The sequence below is a fragment of the Gopherus evgoodei genome, chromosome 11 (genome assembly GCF_007399415.2).
Source record: "Gopherus evgoodei ecotype Sinaloan lineage chromosome 11, rGopEvg1_v1.p, whole genome shotgun sequence".
Lineage (NCBI taxonomy): Eukaryota > Metazoa > Chordata > Testudines > Testudinidae > Gopherus > Gopherus evgoodei.
The window spans coordinates 61,178,393-61,192,311 of NC_044332.1; the positions used below are offsets into that span (position 1 = coordinate 61,178,393).

Below are 13,919 nucleotides of genomic sequence, written 5' to 3' on the forward strand. Positions count from 1 at the left end.
CTCTATCTGGTAGCTGTAGTAAACTTGTATCTTGCATTAAAATGGGACTCATAGCATATACTAAACTCAGTTATACAAACTTGAAATATGGCTCACCTAACCTTAGTGAGAGTGGAATGTACAATATCTTACACATAAGATATACTGAGTATATATACATATTGGGTCAGATCAATGGTCTAGTTTCCAGTCTTTTGACAATGGACAGTGATAGATGTTTCAGAGGAAATGAACAGAACAGGGCAATTTATCAAGCGATCAGCCCCTATCATCCAGTTCCAGCTTCTGGCAGACAGACGTTTAGGGGCACCCAGAGCATGGGCTTGCATTTCTGACCATCTTGGCTAATAGCCATAGCTGGACCAGTCTGCCATGAATGTATCTAATTCTTTTTTGAACCCAGTTATACTTTTGGCCTTCACAACATCCCCTGGCAACAAGTTCCGCAAGATGACTATGCATTGTGTGAAGTTCTTCCTTATGTTTGTTTTAAACATGCTGCTTATTAATTTCATTGGGTGACCTCTGGTTCTTGCGTTAGGTGAAGATGTAAATAATATTTCTCTATTAGCTCTTTCCTCAACATTCATGATTTTGTAGCCCTCCTTAGTCACTTGTTTTCCAAGCTGAAAAGTCCTAGCCTTTTAATCTCTTCTCATATGGTAGCTGTTCCATACCTCTAATCATTTTTGTTGCCTCTCTTTAGTTGATTTAATAATATGAGAATTAAAAGTCTCAAAGTTTTTTTTTAAAATACAGCTTGGAATTAATATTCTTAGCATGTTGGCTGTTAAATAATATATCTGAAATGCTCATTTATGTTACAGGAGTACTATTTTACTGAACTGATGAAAACTCAATAGACAAAGAACACAATTAATGCAAATATTAATATCTTTGATCATTTCTGTTACATGCTTTGATCTCTGCAATCCATCTAAAAAGACCCCCTCCACAGGAGCTATCAGTCTGTTTTGTCTTTGCTCTCAAATAAATTTGATTCAGATAAACACTATGGACAATTAGAAATTGATGCTCACCAGAAGCTTGAAAAATTATGTTGCAGATCTATTTTAAATAAAACCTACAGTACTTCTCTTCAACTGACCTCTCCAAGGATTTGAAAAGCTATGCAAGACTAGCTAAGGCCCTAATCCTGTAACTTGTTCTATGGGGGTGAAGACCTATTCCTGAAGCAACTGGGGCACTACACAAATACAGGGACCTGTGCTCACATACCAGGTTACAGAAATGGGGTCTAAGGAAGTACTATTTACATTTTTTTTTTAATTCTTAAGGTGATATTTATTTATTTTAATCATCATAAGGTTAGTTGTGCTGAAATTTTGAATCCTGAAATATACAATAAAGCACAAGAGAAGAACTAAATTAAAAAGATATCCTGAAAACTCTCACCAGCTTTCCTTTGGCACAACACAAATCCTACTATACCTATAAATACACTATATAAAAGAGTTTATTTTCAACTATGACTGAATTTTCAGATTTTGGAATTAATTAGTTAAATGATCCTTTGTATACAAGTCTTTTCTAAATTGCACGTTGGGTAATTCAAAAACAGTCTGAAGGATTTTTACGAAATGTAACAAAACAAAGAAAAGTCCTTACGTCTATTAAAAACCCTAAAAAAAGTCAGCAGATCATTTTCTAATGATTTACATGCCGTTTAAGTGATTATCACACTTTTAAAATCTGCGCAGACATGTATGTTGCTCTTTATTATTATCTATATTACTGTTGTTACATCTTCTATGGATTGCATAAACATCTGCAGGATTTGGGATATATTTGTGTTCTTCACCATATGTAACATTCGAAGGGACGCAGATGAAATGTGACAATAGTCTTGGAAACAAATTTACCTCCAATGCCGCAAGTGTTTGAACATTCTGACCAGGCTGACCATTTGGAAAGCTGACAGTTCACAGAACATTCCACATGGCAATGAATGCTCAATTTTTCAGGTTTTTCCAAGTTTAACTGTGTATGAAAAAAAACAAACCTGAAATGTCACTTTGCTATTGCTGGTCATAAAATTAGAAAACTGAAAATTCATAGTGACTAAAGTGATACTCCCAAGGTCACCATTTACAGGGAGATTTTTCATCTGTAATAATAGCTTACGTTTTTATGACATTTTACATCTCAAAGGCTCCCCAGACCCTTGCAAATTTGGGCCCCATTCTGCAAATCATTATTCACATGACTTCAAAAAGACATAATCCTTTACTTATTGACTTCACTGGGACTACTTGTGTATAGGGTCTATAGAACTGAGTTCTATACACATACATATATTACTCCATCATTGAAATCTTCCTGTAGGGTAGAAAGAAGAAACTAGATGACTAATCAGTGCACATTATTATTCTGGTACTCTTCTTATATTTTGGTTCCTGAAAACTTCTGACCCTAGCTAAATTGAATATTGATCATAGCAACTTATCTATGCCATCTAAATGGTAACTGCAAAGCTCCAGCTGGCAGCTTGGGGTACAGTGCCAGAGTACTGTAATTTCCAAAACAACTGAGGTGTATGTTAGACTTTAAGCCATTTCTGTATTGTATTTATAAACTTCACCTGCTCACAGTAGTTCATATTCACTGATTTTCCATCACTGCGCATACAGCTCAAAAGGCGTCTCTGAATCCCTTGTCCACAGGTTGCATTTTCACTTAGCTGACATGTACTCCAATCTAAAGATACAATGTCATTGCATTTAGTACAGCAAACCATCACTGACCTTCATTTTTAACTTGAATTACAAAGTGAGTTAGTTCTCTTTCATTTAACTGTGGGACTTTAGAATACGAGTTCATATCACTCTAAGAACAGATAAAAGGAAGTTATTCTTAAAGAAAAAAAGCAAGTCTGAACTGGGAAATTCACTATCATATCTCCAATGTCCCTTAAAAAAAAGCAACACATCAGAGTATGTCAAAAACTGTTTAATGCTGATACAATGTATCGTTTGAAAACAGTTGGCACATGCAGAAGGCCACATTTTTTGTCTGAAGTAAAATTTCAATTTAATGAAATAGCTATAAAAGTTTCTGAAGTGCTACTGTATTTTAATCTGTGTTGTCTCAAAGCACAGCTCATCATCAAATGCAGCTTTGTGTAATAAAATATTTTCATTCTAGAAAAAACCTCTTGATTTTCTTTAGCTGTTTTCAACTGTGTGTTAAGCACCTATAGTCAGTCTTGATTGTCACTGCATCCTTCCAAAATTTTGTTAAAAAGGAAGTCAAACGAAAGTGAGCTTTTTAAAAAATAATGACAGAAAAAATAATGTGCTGTGCCTTACACCATTGTGAACAATGCGAAGTGTGGTTCTGCTCTGAAAAGTGACCCTCCGAAACAAGTTTCATGTTTATCGCTCAATGGCTTGCTGTTCAAATGCATTTGGATTATATGTAGAAATGTCACTTTTTCTAACTGCTAACCCTACAAATTTAGTCAAGGATCTGAAAGTAAAGACGGGTTCTGTCCTCATGTATAGGCAGTAGCTGAATTCGCTAAAAAGAGGAAAACATTTGTCTGCAATTTTTTCCCCCAAAACAGCTATAATCAGTTGTAATTAAGATTCTGAACAACAAATTTTATTCTCAAGTACACCTGTATAACCTATATTGTCTTTAATGTATACTCTTGGTGTCATCTGGATATGACTGACTTCAATAATACTGACAATACACAAAAAAGAATAGATTATTTCATTCTTGCTAATTTATGATGTTTTTGCAGTGATAATACAAGTAATAAAATCTTATATTATCCAAACATGGACAGATTTATACATGTGCTTAGCTGTAATGAATTCCATGGAACTACTAACACATTTAAAGTTAAGCACCTGAAGGATTGGGATGTTAATCATTGCAGTAAAGAGACAACTAAATACAAACAAAGAGCAGGTCTGCTAAGTAATAAGTTGTTTTTATACATAATTATTTTTAAAAGTAGAACTGTACTTTAATATTATGCTTTAAATTGTCATGTCACATTCTTAACTTTGTAGCAAAGAGTGTATTGAGAAATAGGATACCCTGCATTTTTCTTGTGAATTAGTGTTCTGCTTACCTGTTAGATTGTACTGATACTGAAAGCAATTTTGATTGAGAACACAAGGTTGCATTTGTGAATCTTTAGGACAAGTCTTGGTATTTAAAGGCGATCTTAACACATGTCGAGTCCGTGTTTGCATAATATTGGGGTCACATACCTACATAAAACATTAAATAGCACAAAATATCTTAGTAATTATTATAGATATGTACCAGCTGTAGCTGTTACAAATATTTTGCTATTCTGGCATCAGACCTTATTTTATGTTACTTTTACCTTTGTGTTGTTTAAGCCACTTTAAATGTGTTCAGTTATGGGCCTGTTTTGAAGGCAGGATCAATAGTTAACAAATCCTTAATCCAGTCCTCCTAAGTTTTGGCATCTACTGTGCTCCTCTGTGAGATTATTTAAATATATATATAAAACTTTTCCAAATATAAATTCCATCCCTACATATGAGTCCAATCAGGATAATGGGTTAAGGCAGATGGCCAAGAAATAATTTTAGAAGTTTTCTGCTTCAGCCCCAAGAGACCCCTAAGCAGAATTCTGTCTCAATAAACAAAGAAAAATGAGTTACTACAAGAATTTTTGTTTCCCTAGTTGTTATAGCTGAGCTAAAATGTGCCTCGCATCTGAAAGAGATGGAAGAGGTGTCTATCTAGGACACAAGACTTCACTGAGTGACACTTACATCAGATGATTAATGCTTAAGCACTCCTTTCTCATGACTCTCAAAAAATCATTAACCATCTGCCAGTCATGTTATTTGTAACTTAAAGACCCCCACTTAAATAGATAGCATCATCTGATAGGAATCTTTAATACCAGGACTGTATGAAACATTATCAAGGAATGTAGGATGACTGTTACATTGTGAAGATTTAAAGCATATATTTTCTGGTAGAAAGTAACAGAAGAAATTACAGCAGAGCATTCATTTATTGTATATTACTTTCTGCACATACTGTGTTTGACACTGTAGACAATATAGGGCTACATTTTCAAAAGCATGTGCTATATTATGTAGGTATCTGTGTACCCACGCAAACTTAAATACAAATGAACAAATCCTCAGCTGTGCATACAAACCAGTCCTGGCATCTGCAAATTTCAGTTTCCCTGTGCACGTCAGGTGCATCCAGAATTGTGTGTGCAATTTAGCACCCATGTTTTTGAAAAAAATGCTCTCCTAATTCTTTCAGCCTTGAAAGGTATGTGGAGGTTACCATGGAGCTGTACGCAGTCATGCATGCTGATTATGTTGCAGATAGATCAAGTCAAGAGAGAACTTGGTCTGTTATGTGGGGCCCCTCTCATTTCCTCTATCTCCTTTTCCAATGAACAACATTCCTGTTTTACCAAAGCATGGTGGAGAGACCTAAGAGAGCATGCTCCCACACATAAAAATATCCTGCTGCACTCCTCTGCTCTCTCCTCACCTCACTTGGGGCATCAGCCCCTACTCCTACATGGCTCCAAGAGAAGATGGGGATGTACAGCCTGTGCTAAAGTATGTGTGTGTCATGCTTTTGTAGGAGGAGTGGTCAATATTCATTTTGTCAATGTCCCAGGGGAAACAAAGTTGCAAGGAATCATGTCCTGATTTCCAGAGAAGATGGAGGGCCTCTTTATGTCCCATCCATTTGATCACTGGAGTAAAATGCTCCCTCACTCCCCATCGCATGAGCTAATGTCATTTGCAAGAGCTTTGGATAGATGGGCTCTCTTTTCTCTCTGACTTTAGCTCCATATTGGAGCTGACAGCCAGAGAGATGCTTTCTTTTGCCTGTGCGTCTGCTAACTTTTCTCCAGTGGCCAACTGAATGTCAATCAGGTGGGGAAAAGTCTGAAGTCTCTTAGGACAACAGTGTAAATAATTGAGCATACTTAGTGCCTCCCCCAATATCAGCCAAATTATCACAGATTCCCCCACCCCTGTACAGCTGCTTGGGCTCTTGTGTGCTGCTACCAAGAGAAAACAATCTTAGTGGTCTAATTTCAATGACTGTGAGGTTGGTTAGTTATATTTTAATGATTTACAATTATGGACAGGGAATGAATATAGATAAGGTAACACTAAGGCCAAGGTTTTTCTGACATAAGTGTGGTTTTGCCACTTCTTTGACATAGAATCATTGGCTGGTCTACTTAAAATTAGGTTACTGCTGACAGAACAACAGTATCAGCTTGTGCCAGAAGTTTTGAGGTGAAAACACACAGACCTGTAACAACAAGAAACCTTTGACTGGGAAAACTCATGACATAAAACCTACATAAACAACAACAAAACTGCAGAAATTATGTAAACCAAAGTTTTCCGTACATAATGTACGGGTTCCATAAAACTCGAAGGGGTCATGTGCTAAAAGCCAATTGGATAAAGATTAAGTAGTCTGAAATGTGGAAATGTATAAAAAATCCAAGTAAACAAGGCCCAAATTGGAGAACGCTGGACCAGAAACTGAAAGGTGGGACTGAAGGGCCATGACATAGCTCAGAAGAGGCAATGATCAACATGGAAGTTGGAAGGACTTCCAGCTGCCCCAGAATGTGGTAACTTGGGCTCCTACCAATTCCATCTGGTATGTTATTATTGTGAGATAGAAATGCGTGTTCAGAAATTAAAAGTGACAATCATTCTGTTTGAAACTGATTAAGCCTAAATTGGGTGGACTTATGACTCAGTTTCCTCACTTTAACCACCAACATAAATACTTGCCGAAAGCCTGTATTAAATGTACACAGTGGAAGCAGTTGAAAAATTGTTCATGAGTATACTTACCATATATACTCATTCATAAGCTGAACTTTTTTAGTAAAAAAGGGACGCATCAGAGAAGGGGTTCAGCTTATGAACAAGTATAGAGAGGGGGAGAGGAGGGACACAGCCCCCTCCCTCCCACGCAACAGAGGAGGCAAGGAGAAGCAGCACAGCCAATAGATCCAGAAAGGAAGAGGCTGGGCCAGAGTCTTTCCACTTCTGGCCACGCTGCTCTGCCCCCAGCCTCCAAAGCAGCTGCAGCTCTGGGGCTGGCAGGCTGCGGCCACGCCACTTGGCCTGCTGGAGCAGCTCTGGCCAGGCCAGAGACATCCTCTCCTGGCCCGCTCCAGCTAAGGTGGGAGGGGATGGGATGGGGAGAGTGTGGGGGTCCCAGGCTATGGGTGGGGTCATGTGGGGGTTGTCACAGGGGTTACTCCTCTGACCCACAGCTTCTCGCCCCCTCCTCCTCCCCAGATTTCCCCACCAGTTGCTGTCCCAGCCCGTTGGGGAAGACGCTGGCAGGATGGGACACTTTGTTTACTTAGGCTTAATCTGGGCCTGCGGACACTGAAGGTAAACAAATCGTCTCCTCCCCCCCGATGGCCCGGGAGCCAAAGTTTGCCAACCCCTGAATAATAGAGTCAGCTTATGAATGGGTCATAAAAAATTGCCATTTTCACTTATCCATCTTGGGAGTGTCAGCTTATAAACAAACTGGCTTATGATCGAGTATATACGGTAATTCATGACAATATGTTGTTAGTCCTAAAGACTACTCAAAAGGAGGACAATAAAGATACTAAGGAAACTCTGGACAGCAAGATGTAAGAAACCTTCTATTTTCACAAATGCTTGGGAATTTCAAATACCATTCTTCAATAAATCATACTGAGATCTATTTTCAAATTTTAAAACTTTTTATAGAGATATCAGTTTAAAAATCACAGCCTTATTGCTTTGCAGCTGCCAGTGAATACTGAACTGAATGTGGGAGAAAATGTGAGTAATGCTCTTATTATGCATATGAAAAAGCAATGTCATTGCACTGCAGCACAAATTCTCACCCCAGTTAGACTGCTGTAAATCTATAACATCTTCCCTGACATCAGTGGAGCTCCTCCCAATTCATACCAGTCAAAGTGAGAGCAGAATCTGTCCCTATCTTGGAAAGCAGCCAGTGATAGCTCAGCTGAATGCACTTGCCCAGCGTTAAGGGAATACTGTTATGTTCCTATAGTTATTTATCACCTCGTCAAATAGTTTTACATGGTAATCTTATTGAAATGTACATTGCTATTCAGGAAACAGTCATCTACTCATCTAAAATAAGCAATTGTTCTTAATTATCTGAAAACTAATCCCATGATAAGTGTCTACCAATAGTTTATTACCTTTCTTGCAATTAATTTGGCTGTTTGCCCTCACAGGAAAGAATAACTTAAATGATTTGCCAATAAGAATCAAAGAAGGTATCTCAGTAGACACTCCTAGTTAGTGTTCTTCTGCATAACTTTACTATACAAAAATCAGTGAATGTGCTCAAAGAAGTAGATATGTGCCGGCTCTGAAATACCTGCTTATGTTTCCTTCAACAGGATAATATGCAGGCAGAAAATATGTACTCTTTGCAGGGATATAGCATCATCCAGTTGTGCACGATTATAGGAGATTAACATAACTCAGCACAGCACATTGTTATATGCTGTCAAATTGGAACACAAATTTATTGGAAAGTAGGGCTATTTTCCCACTCAGGTATCTTCCTAGCCACAGCAGCTAGCAGAACAACCATGATTCAAACAGGTCAGAGTACATCTTGCTTTACTGATATCCAAATAAATAAGTAGTTTGCTGCAGCTCTGATAGCTGTCATTTTGATCATTTGTGCTGATGAGCCATGATGTTTGGAAACAACAATATAAACAAACTAAATGCTTCCACTGTCTCTGAAAAATAAAAGATCTTAAAAGGAAAACATTCAACTGATCAGGCTGTGTCTATGGGAAACATGCAAAAATGCAATCTATGCCAACTGTAACTAATATTTGGTAGCATTATTTGTTAAATTTCCCTTTACCTAAGTTGAAAAGTCAGTGTACTGCTAGAATTGATTTTCTGGCCTTACTCTTCCGTGTTAACTATTTAAAAAATTGAAGCAAATATTTTTGGACTGAGTAAGAGGCAGGAGGGAATGACTTGCAATTAAAAAAATTAAGGCTGGTATTTTCAAAGCTCCCTTTTGTGCCTGAGTACTCAAATCCTATGGAACTTCAGTGAGATTTGGATACCTGACTTTTTTAGGAACCTTTGAAAATCCAGCCTAGAAGAATAAAATATTTACAGTCTGGTTAATCAACTAGGATTGGTATAACAGTGTGTGAGTAGTTGAGAGGTATAAATAGTAAACACTAAGAAGGAAGAGGGATTAGTTAGGGTAATACACAGCAGGCGTGACGTAAACAAACATTTATGTTGCATACCAGGAAAAACTCCTAATGATGATATTATTAGTATCATAATCACTAGCTGTTTAGATCATTAGGTCCTGCATTGGGATCTGCCAGTGCAGACTTCTGTACCTGTTAGTAGAGTCACAGTGATGTCAGTCAGACTTTGCACATGGGTGCAGACTGCACATTAGTGTGTTTGGAAGGGAGACTTAAACAGCTCTGCAAACGTATAAGTGTATGTATACCAAATGCGTCCCCACCCCAAAGAGCTTACCATCTAAACTAGACAACTAGACTAGAAATTATCCGAGGAAAACAAACTAGGAATAATTCCTGGAAGGAACGGATTTTGAAGAGGCAGGCTAGGGATACAGATGAAGAGAGATTAACGCAAGAGCATTGGCCACAAAGCTGAGAGTGAAGGAGATGAAAGGAAAGAGTGACTATTGGGAGTATAGGGAGTGAGACGAGAAGAGGGAGGGAGTTATGAGCAAGGACAAGTTTTCGTGTGGTCTTAAAGATAAAGAAGAGGCACTTGAATTTGATCTCATAAAAGAAACAAAGGAAATTATTCAGTTTTACCTGGAGGTGAAATGGTTGGAAGGGCTGAGCAGGAAGATGAATTCAGCAGCTTTTCAGGATGACTGGAGATAAGAGAGGAGGGTCAGGCAGGAGATGGTTCCTCTGATTAAGAAGAGTGAAGCCCAAGGCATGGGCAGAGATTTGGATAGTGCAGAAAGAGGGGAAAGGATAGTATTATAAAGGAAGAAATTATAAGATATCATGAGTGCTTTGCTCTGAAATGCTGTTCTGTGAGAGTGTTAGAGTCCTCATAATTTGAGACATCTGTCACTAGGCTGGAGAAAGCAGTAGGAAATATACCCAGGGAAAAACTCGGTTTTAGAAGGAGATGGGTTAGATAAGACTTAACAGTTTTCGTTCATTGCTAATATATATGAATTTATATTTTTCATACAAAAGTATTACTGAGATACAACAGCATCTTATGGAGTTTCTTCACTTCTGACAAATCTTAGTCCTTTAAATAGATGTCATAACTGAATGTCTTCTCAAAGAGTTTGTTCTCTCCTAGTGTTCCAGTAATAACTATTATTTTCTTTGATCAAAGATTAATCTTCTTTTTACTAGTTACGTAAGTGATTATCCCTTGGTAAGGTAGTCCAGTTGGTTCGTGCCCTGCATGAGCTTGTGTTTCTTGTAGAGGAAAAGAACTGTAACTTGAATCTACACTATAATTTGCATTATATTTGTACAGATAAACAGTGGTTTCTTTCCACACAGTGGGCTACTGGTGGGTGTCAAGCTGAAAGGTAGGGAGGGGAAAAAAGTGATGCAACAAAAAGACTGCAGATTCAGGGTCTGAAAATAACATATGTTGTTATTAAAGTACTTATGAGAGTTGTGTGCCTAACTACTGTATATGCCTTTAAAAATCTTTTTCATGTCTACTATTTTTTTGTACCACGTAGTTACATATCCCATGAATAATATTTTTACCCCAATTCACTGTGGGGGGGAGGGAATTATTTGTAGGTGAAATATTTAGCCTACAAAAATGAAGGCAGAGCTGGGGCTTAATTGAAAACCCTTTACAAACAAGTTCCAAGACAAGGTCCCTGACAATCCAGGCACTCAATCCTGCTTTCACTGAAACAAATGGTAATTCTGATCTTAACTTCAATGGTAATAGGCTCAGGCCCTAAAATTAGGCTCAGGCCCTAAAATTAGGGTATGTCTACAGTACCCGTTGGATCGGTGGGCAACGATCGATCTAATGGGGATCAATTTATCGTGTCTAGTCTAGACATGATAAATCGACCCCCAAGTGCTCTCCCCTCAATTCCTGTACTCCAGCGCCGTGAGAGGCGCAGGCAGGGTTGAAGGGGGACCAGTAGCAGTCGACTCACCGCGGTGAAGACACCACGGTAAGTCAATCTAAGTATGTCGACTTCAGCTACGTTATTCATGTAGCTGAAGTTGTGTAACTTAGATCAATCCCCCACCCCCAGTGTAGACCAGGGCTTAGAGTCTGAAGTCAGTAACACTTTCACTTGCACAAGTGTGTCAAACTCAGCTACAAGGAGTTTTCTTAGCCACATAACTTTACTTAACTTTACTGACACAAGCATCTTCCAATTCCTATCTCTAGATGACATGTATGGTGTTGAACTGGACTCAGAGATTAGTTTATATGAATTACCAAAATACAAAAGCATGCAGGAAGCAAACCATTTCAAAACCAGACGGGATTAGCGTGTGCCACAAAAGCACAGTCACTTCAGAAGCTGTGAAAGATATCATCTTAATTCCAACAGAGCAAATCTTGGTAAATACACCTCTACCTCAATATAACGCTGTCCTTGGGAGCCAAAAAATCTTACCATGTTATAGGTGAAATCACATTATATCGAACTTGATTTGATCCACCAGAGCATGCAGCCCCGCCCCCCCCCGAGTGCTGCTTTACCGTGTTATATCCAAATTCATGTTATATCAGAGTAGAGGGGTATAACTACTGTATTTCTTTTAATCCGCTGTGGCCACTTGGCCCCACTATAAGCTAACACGAAAGGAAGTACAGGTATAACCAAGCACAGAGAATCCACCTTTGTTTTGACAAAGAGAAGACATTTATATAACATAAGAAAAGTTTGTTGTGGAAGAGAATGGTAAAAGACGAGGAATACAATTGTAAGGCTATAAAATGCTAGGTTGCCAGATATGAGTTTTACAGAGTTCCTAACATATATCTAACAGTCCCTAGTATATCACAATTTAAGCCTTGTTTATGATTCAGAAATGAGTAATCTATCTATGTACCTAGTTTCTCATAACCAAGCAGTTCAAAAGTTGTAACACATTAGCCAATTTAATTTATTGAAATGTTTGTGGATTGCACTATATATGGCTAGCTACATTATGTTTAACAAACTACTCAAAGAGACTCGCAACTCTTAAACTTGAGTACGTGCAGCCATAGCAAGTGGTTTTGACCAGTTTTGACTGTGTTATGAGCCATTCATCATAATCTTCATGAAGATGTAAATGTTCTATACAATAACATAACTAGTCCATTATAATATAAATGTATTAGCCTATATTGTTCATGTGGGCTTTCTGCACTCTTAATTTTTTAAAAGGCACCGATATGTTCATTCATCCTGTACTTATTAAAATAGTTATTCTTTCCTCACTGATTTTCAGGCAAACTTTAAAATAAAGAAAGAAACCTGGACTATACTGCATAGTTATATAAAAGCAGACATAGGAAATGTATTTGGCAATAATTAGCACTAATATGGTGCTTTATACTTTCAAAGCACTGTACAACATCTCTTTCAGGTATATTTTCCTCATTTAACAGGTGGGAAAACAAAGAGAGAGAGCAAAACTTCTGACCTCATTTATATCAATGCAATTTCATTGATTTCTAGAGGGTGATGTGTGTAACTGCAGGCAGTATTTGGCCTAGACAGGCTAAGTGATTTGCCCAAGGCATATAAATAGTTAGTAGCAGAGCTGAAGTTAGAAATCCAGTTTTTCTTGCCACCACTCCATTACTTAAACTGCAGAACTTTGCACTCATTTATCCACAGGCACAGCGCCAACAGAAATAGTGTAAATTTTCCCCATAATGTCCCTTGACTAGAATACTTCCCACCCTCCACTTGGATAGCCCATCTCTAGTTTTGGAAATATAATTCCATGTCTATTTAATTCTTTACTCCAGTCTCTGTGTCTTGAAGCCTCTGAACAGACTACTGATAAAGGTATCAGTTGTGATGAAAACTTTACTAATGTATACAGTTGTCTATCAAGAACAGAAATGAGACCACTATTTCATTTCCAACTGCCTCTGTAGGGAAAGCATTTCCAGCCATCACCAATTCAGACCTGTCATCTAAAATTAAAGCCCATGCCAAGTCTACAAGCCAACCAAATCTCTTGCTCCCACTTTTAAAATCCGTTGGTATTCAAACCTATACAGATTTAAGAGAATAATAATTTAATTGTTACATATATGGCACCACCATGTGGAGAACAACCACTGAAGTAGGAACAGCTGCTCTCACTGAGTATATATGTTACCTTGTACAATTAACTAATTTCAGACTCTTTACTGTAAATGCCAACAGCTGAGGCAAACAAGGAGGTCACTCAGATCTGATATGGGGGCTATGACTGTTATCAGCATGATAGCAGAGAGCTAACAAAATAAAATTGAGATAATTATTCCAGGGACTTGCAGCACAACTTGCATATTAACTCAGCTTAAAATGCTTTGATGAATTCAACTGAAGTCAATTAATTACATTTCCAAGTCAGATGAATACACAGTCAAGATACTGCAGGTACTGCATGTTATTTGATCACTGAATATTTAACAGAGATGGCAGAGTTTCAGTTTCTGGACTGTTTAGCTAGTTCTTTGAGCAATCAAATGATGTCTGAACACCTTATTGTAACTGGAACTAATATGAAATCTCTAAAGCCAAATGCAAATCAATCTAATTTCTGAATGGTTTTTCAAAACAGGCAAGCTTCAAACTGTTTTTATTTTGAAATGAATTAAAGCCTGCACGTTGAAATTACA

The 13,919-nt window shown here is 37.8% G+C and overlaps 1 protein-coding gene across 2 annotated transcripts in view; it reads right to left on the minus strand.

Moving 5' to 3' along the window:
• The window catches only part of THSD7B (thrombospondin type 1 domain containing 7B), a 529,845-nt gene that overhangs the window by 27,862 nt on the left and 488,064 nt on the right, over positions 1–13,919 (minus strand). For both annotated transcript variants that reach the window (XM_030580720.1, XM_030580719.1), the window contains 3 exons: positions 4,106–4,247; positions 2,603–2,718; positions 1,884–2,001 (listed from right to left, as the gene is read on the minus strand). In XM_030580720.1, the coding sequence (XP_030436580.1) occupies positions 1,884–2,001; positions 2,603–2,718; positions 4,106–4,247 (376 nt within the window). The remainder of the gene's footprint in view (positions 1–1,883; positions 2,002–2,602; positions 2,719–4,105; positions 4,248–13,919) is intronic.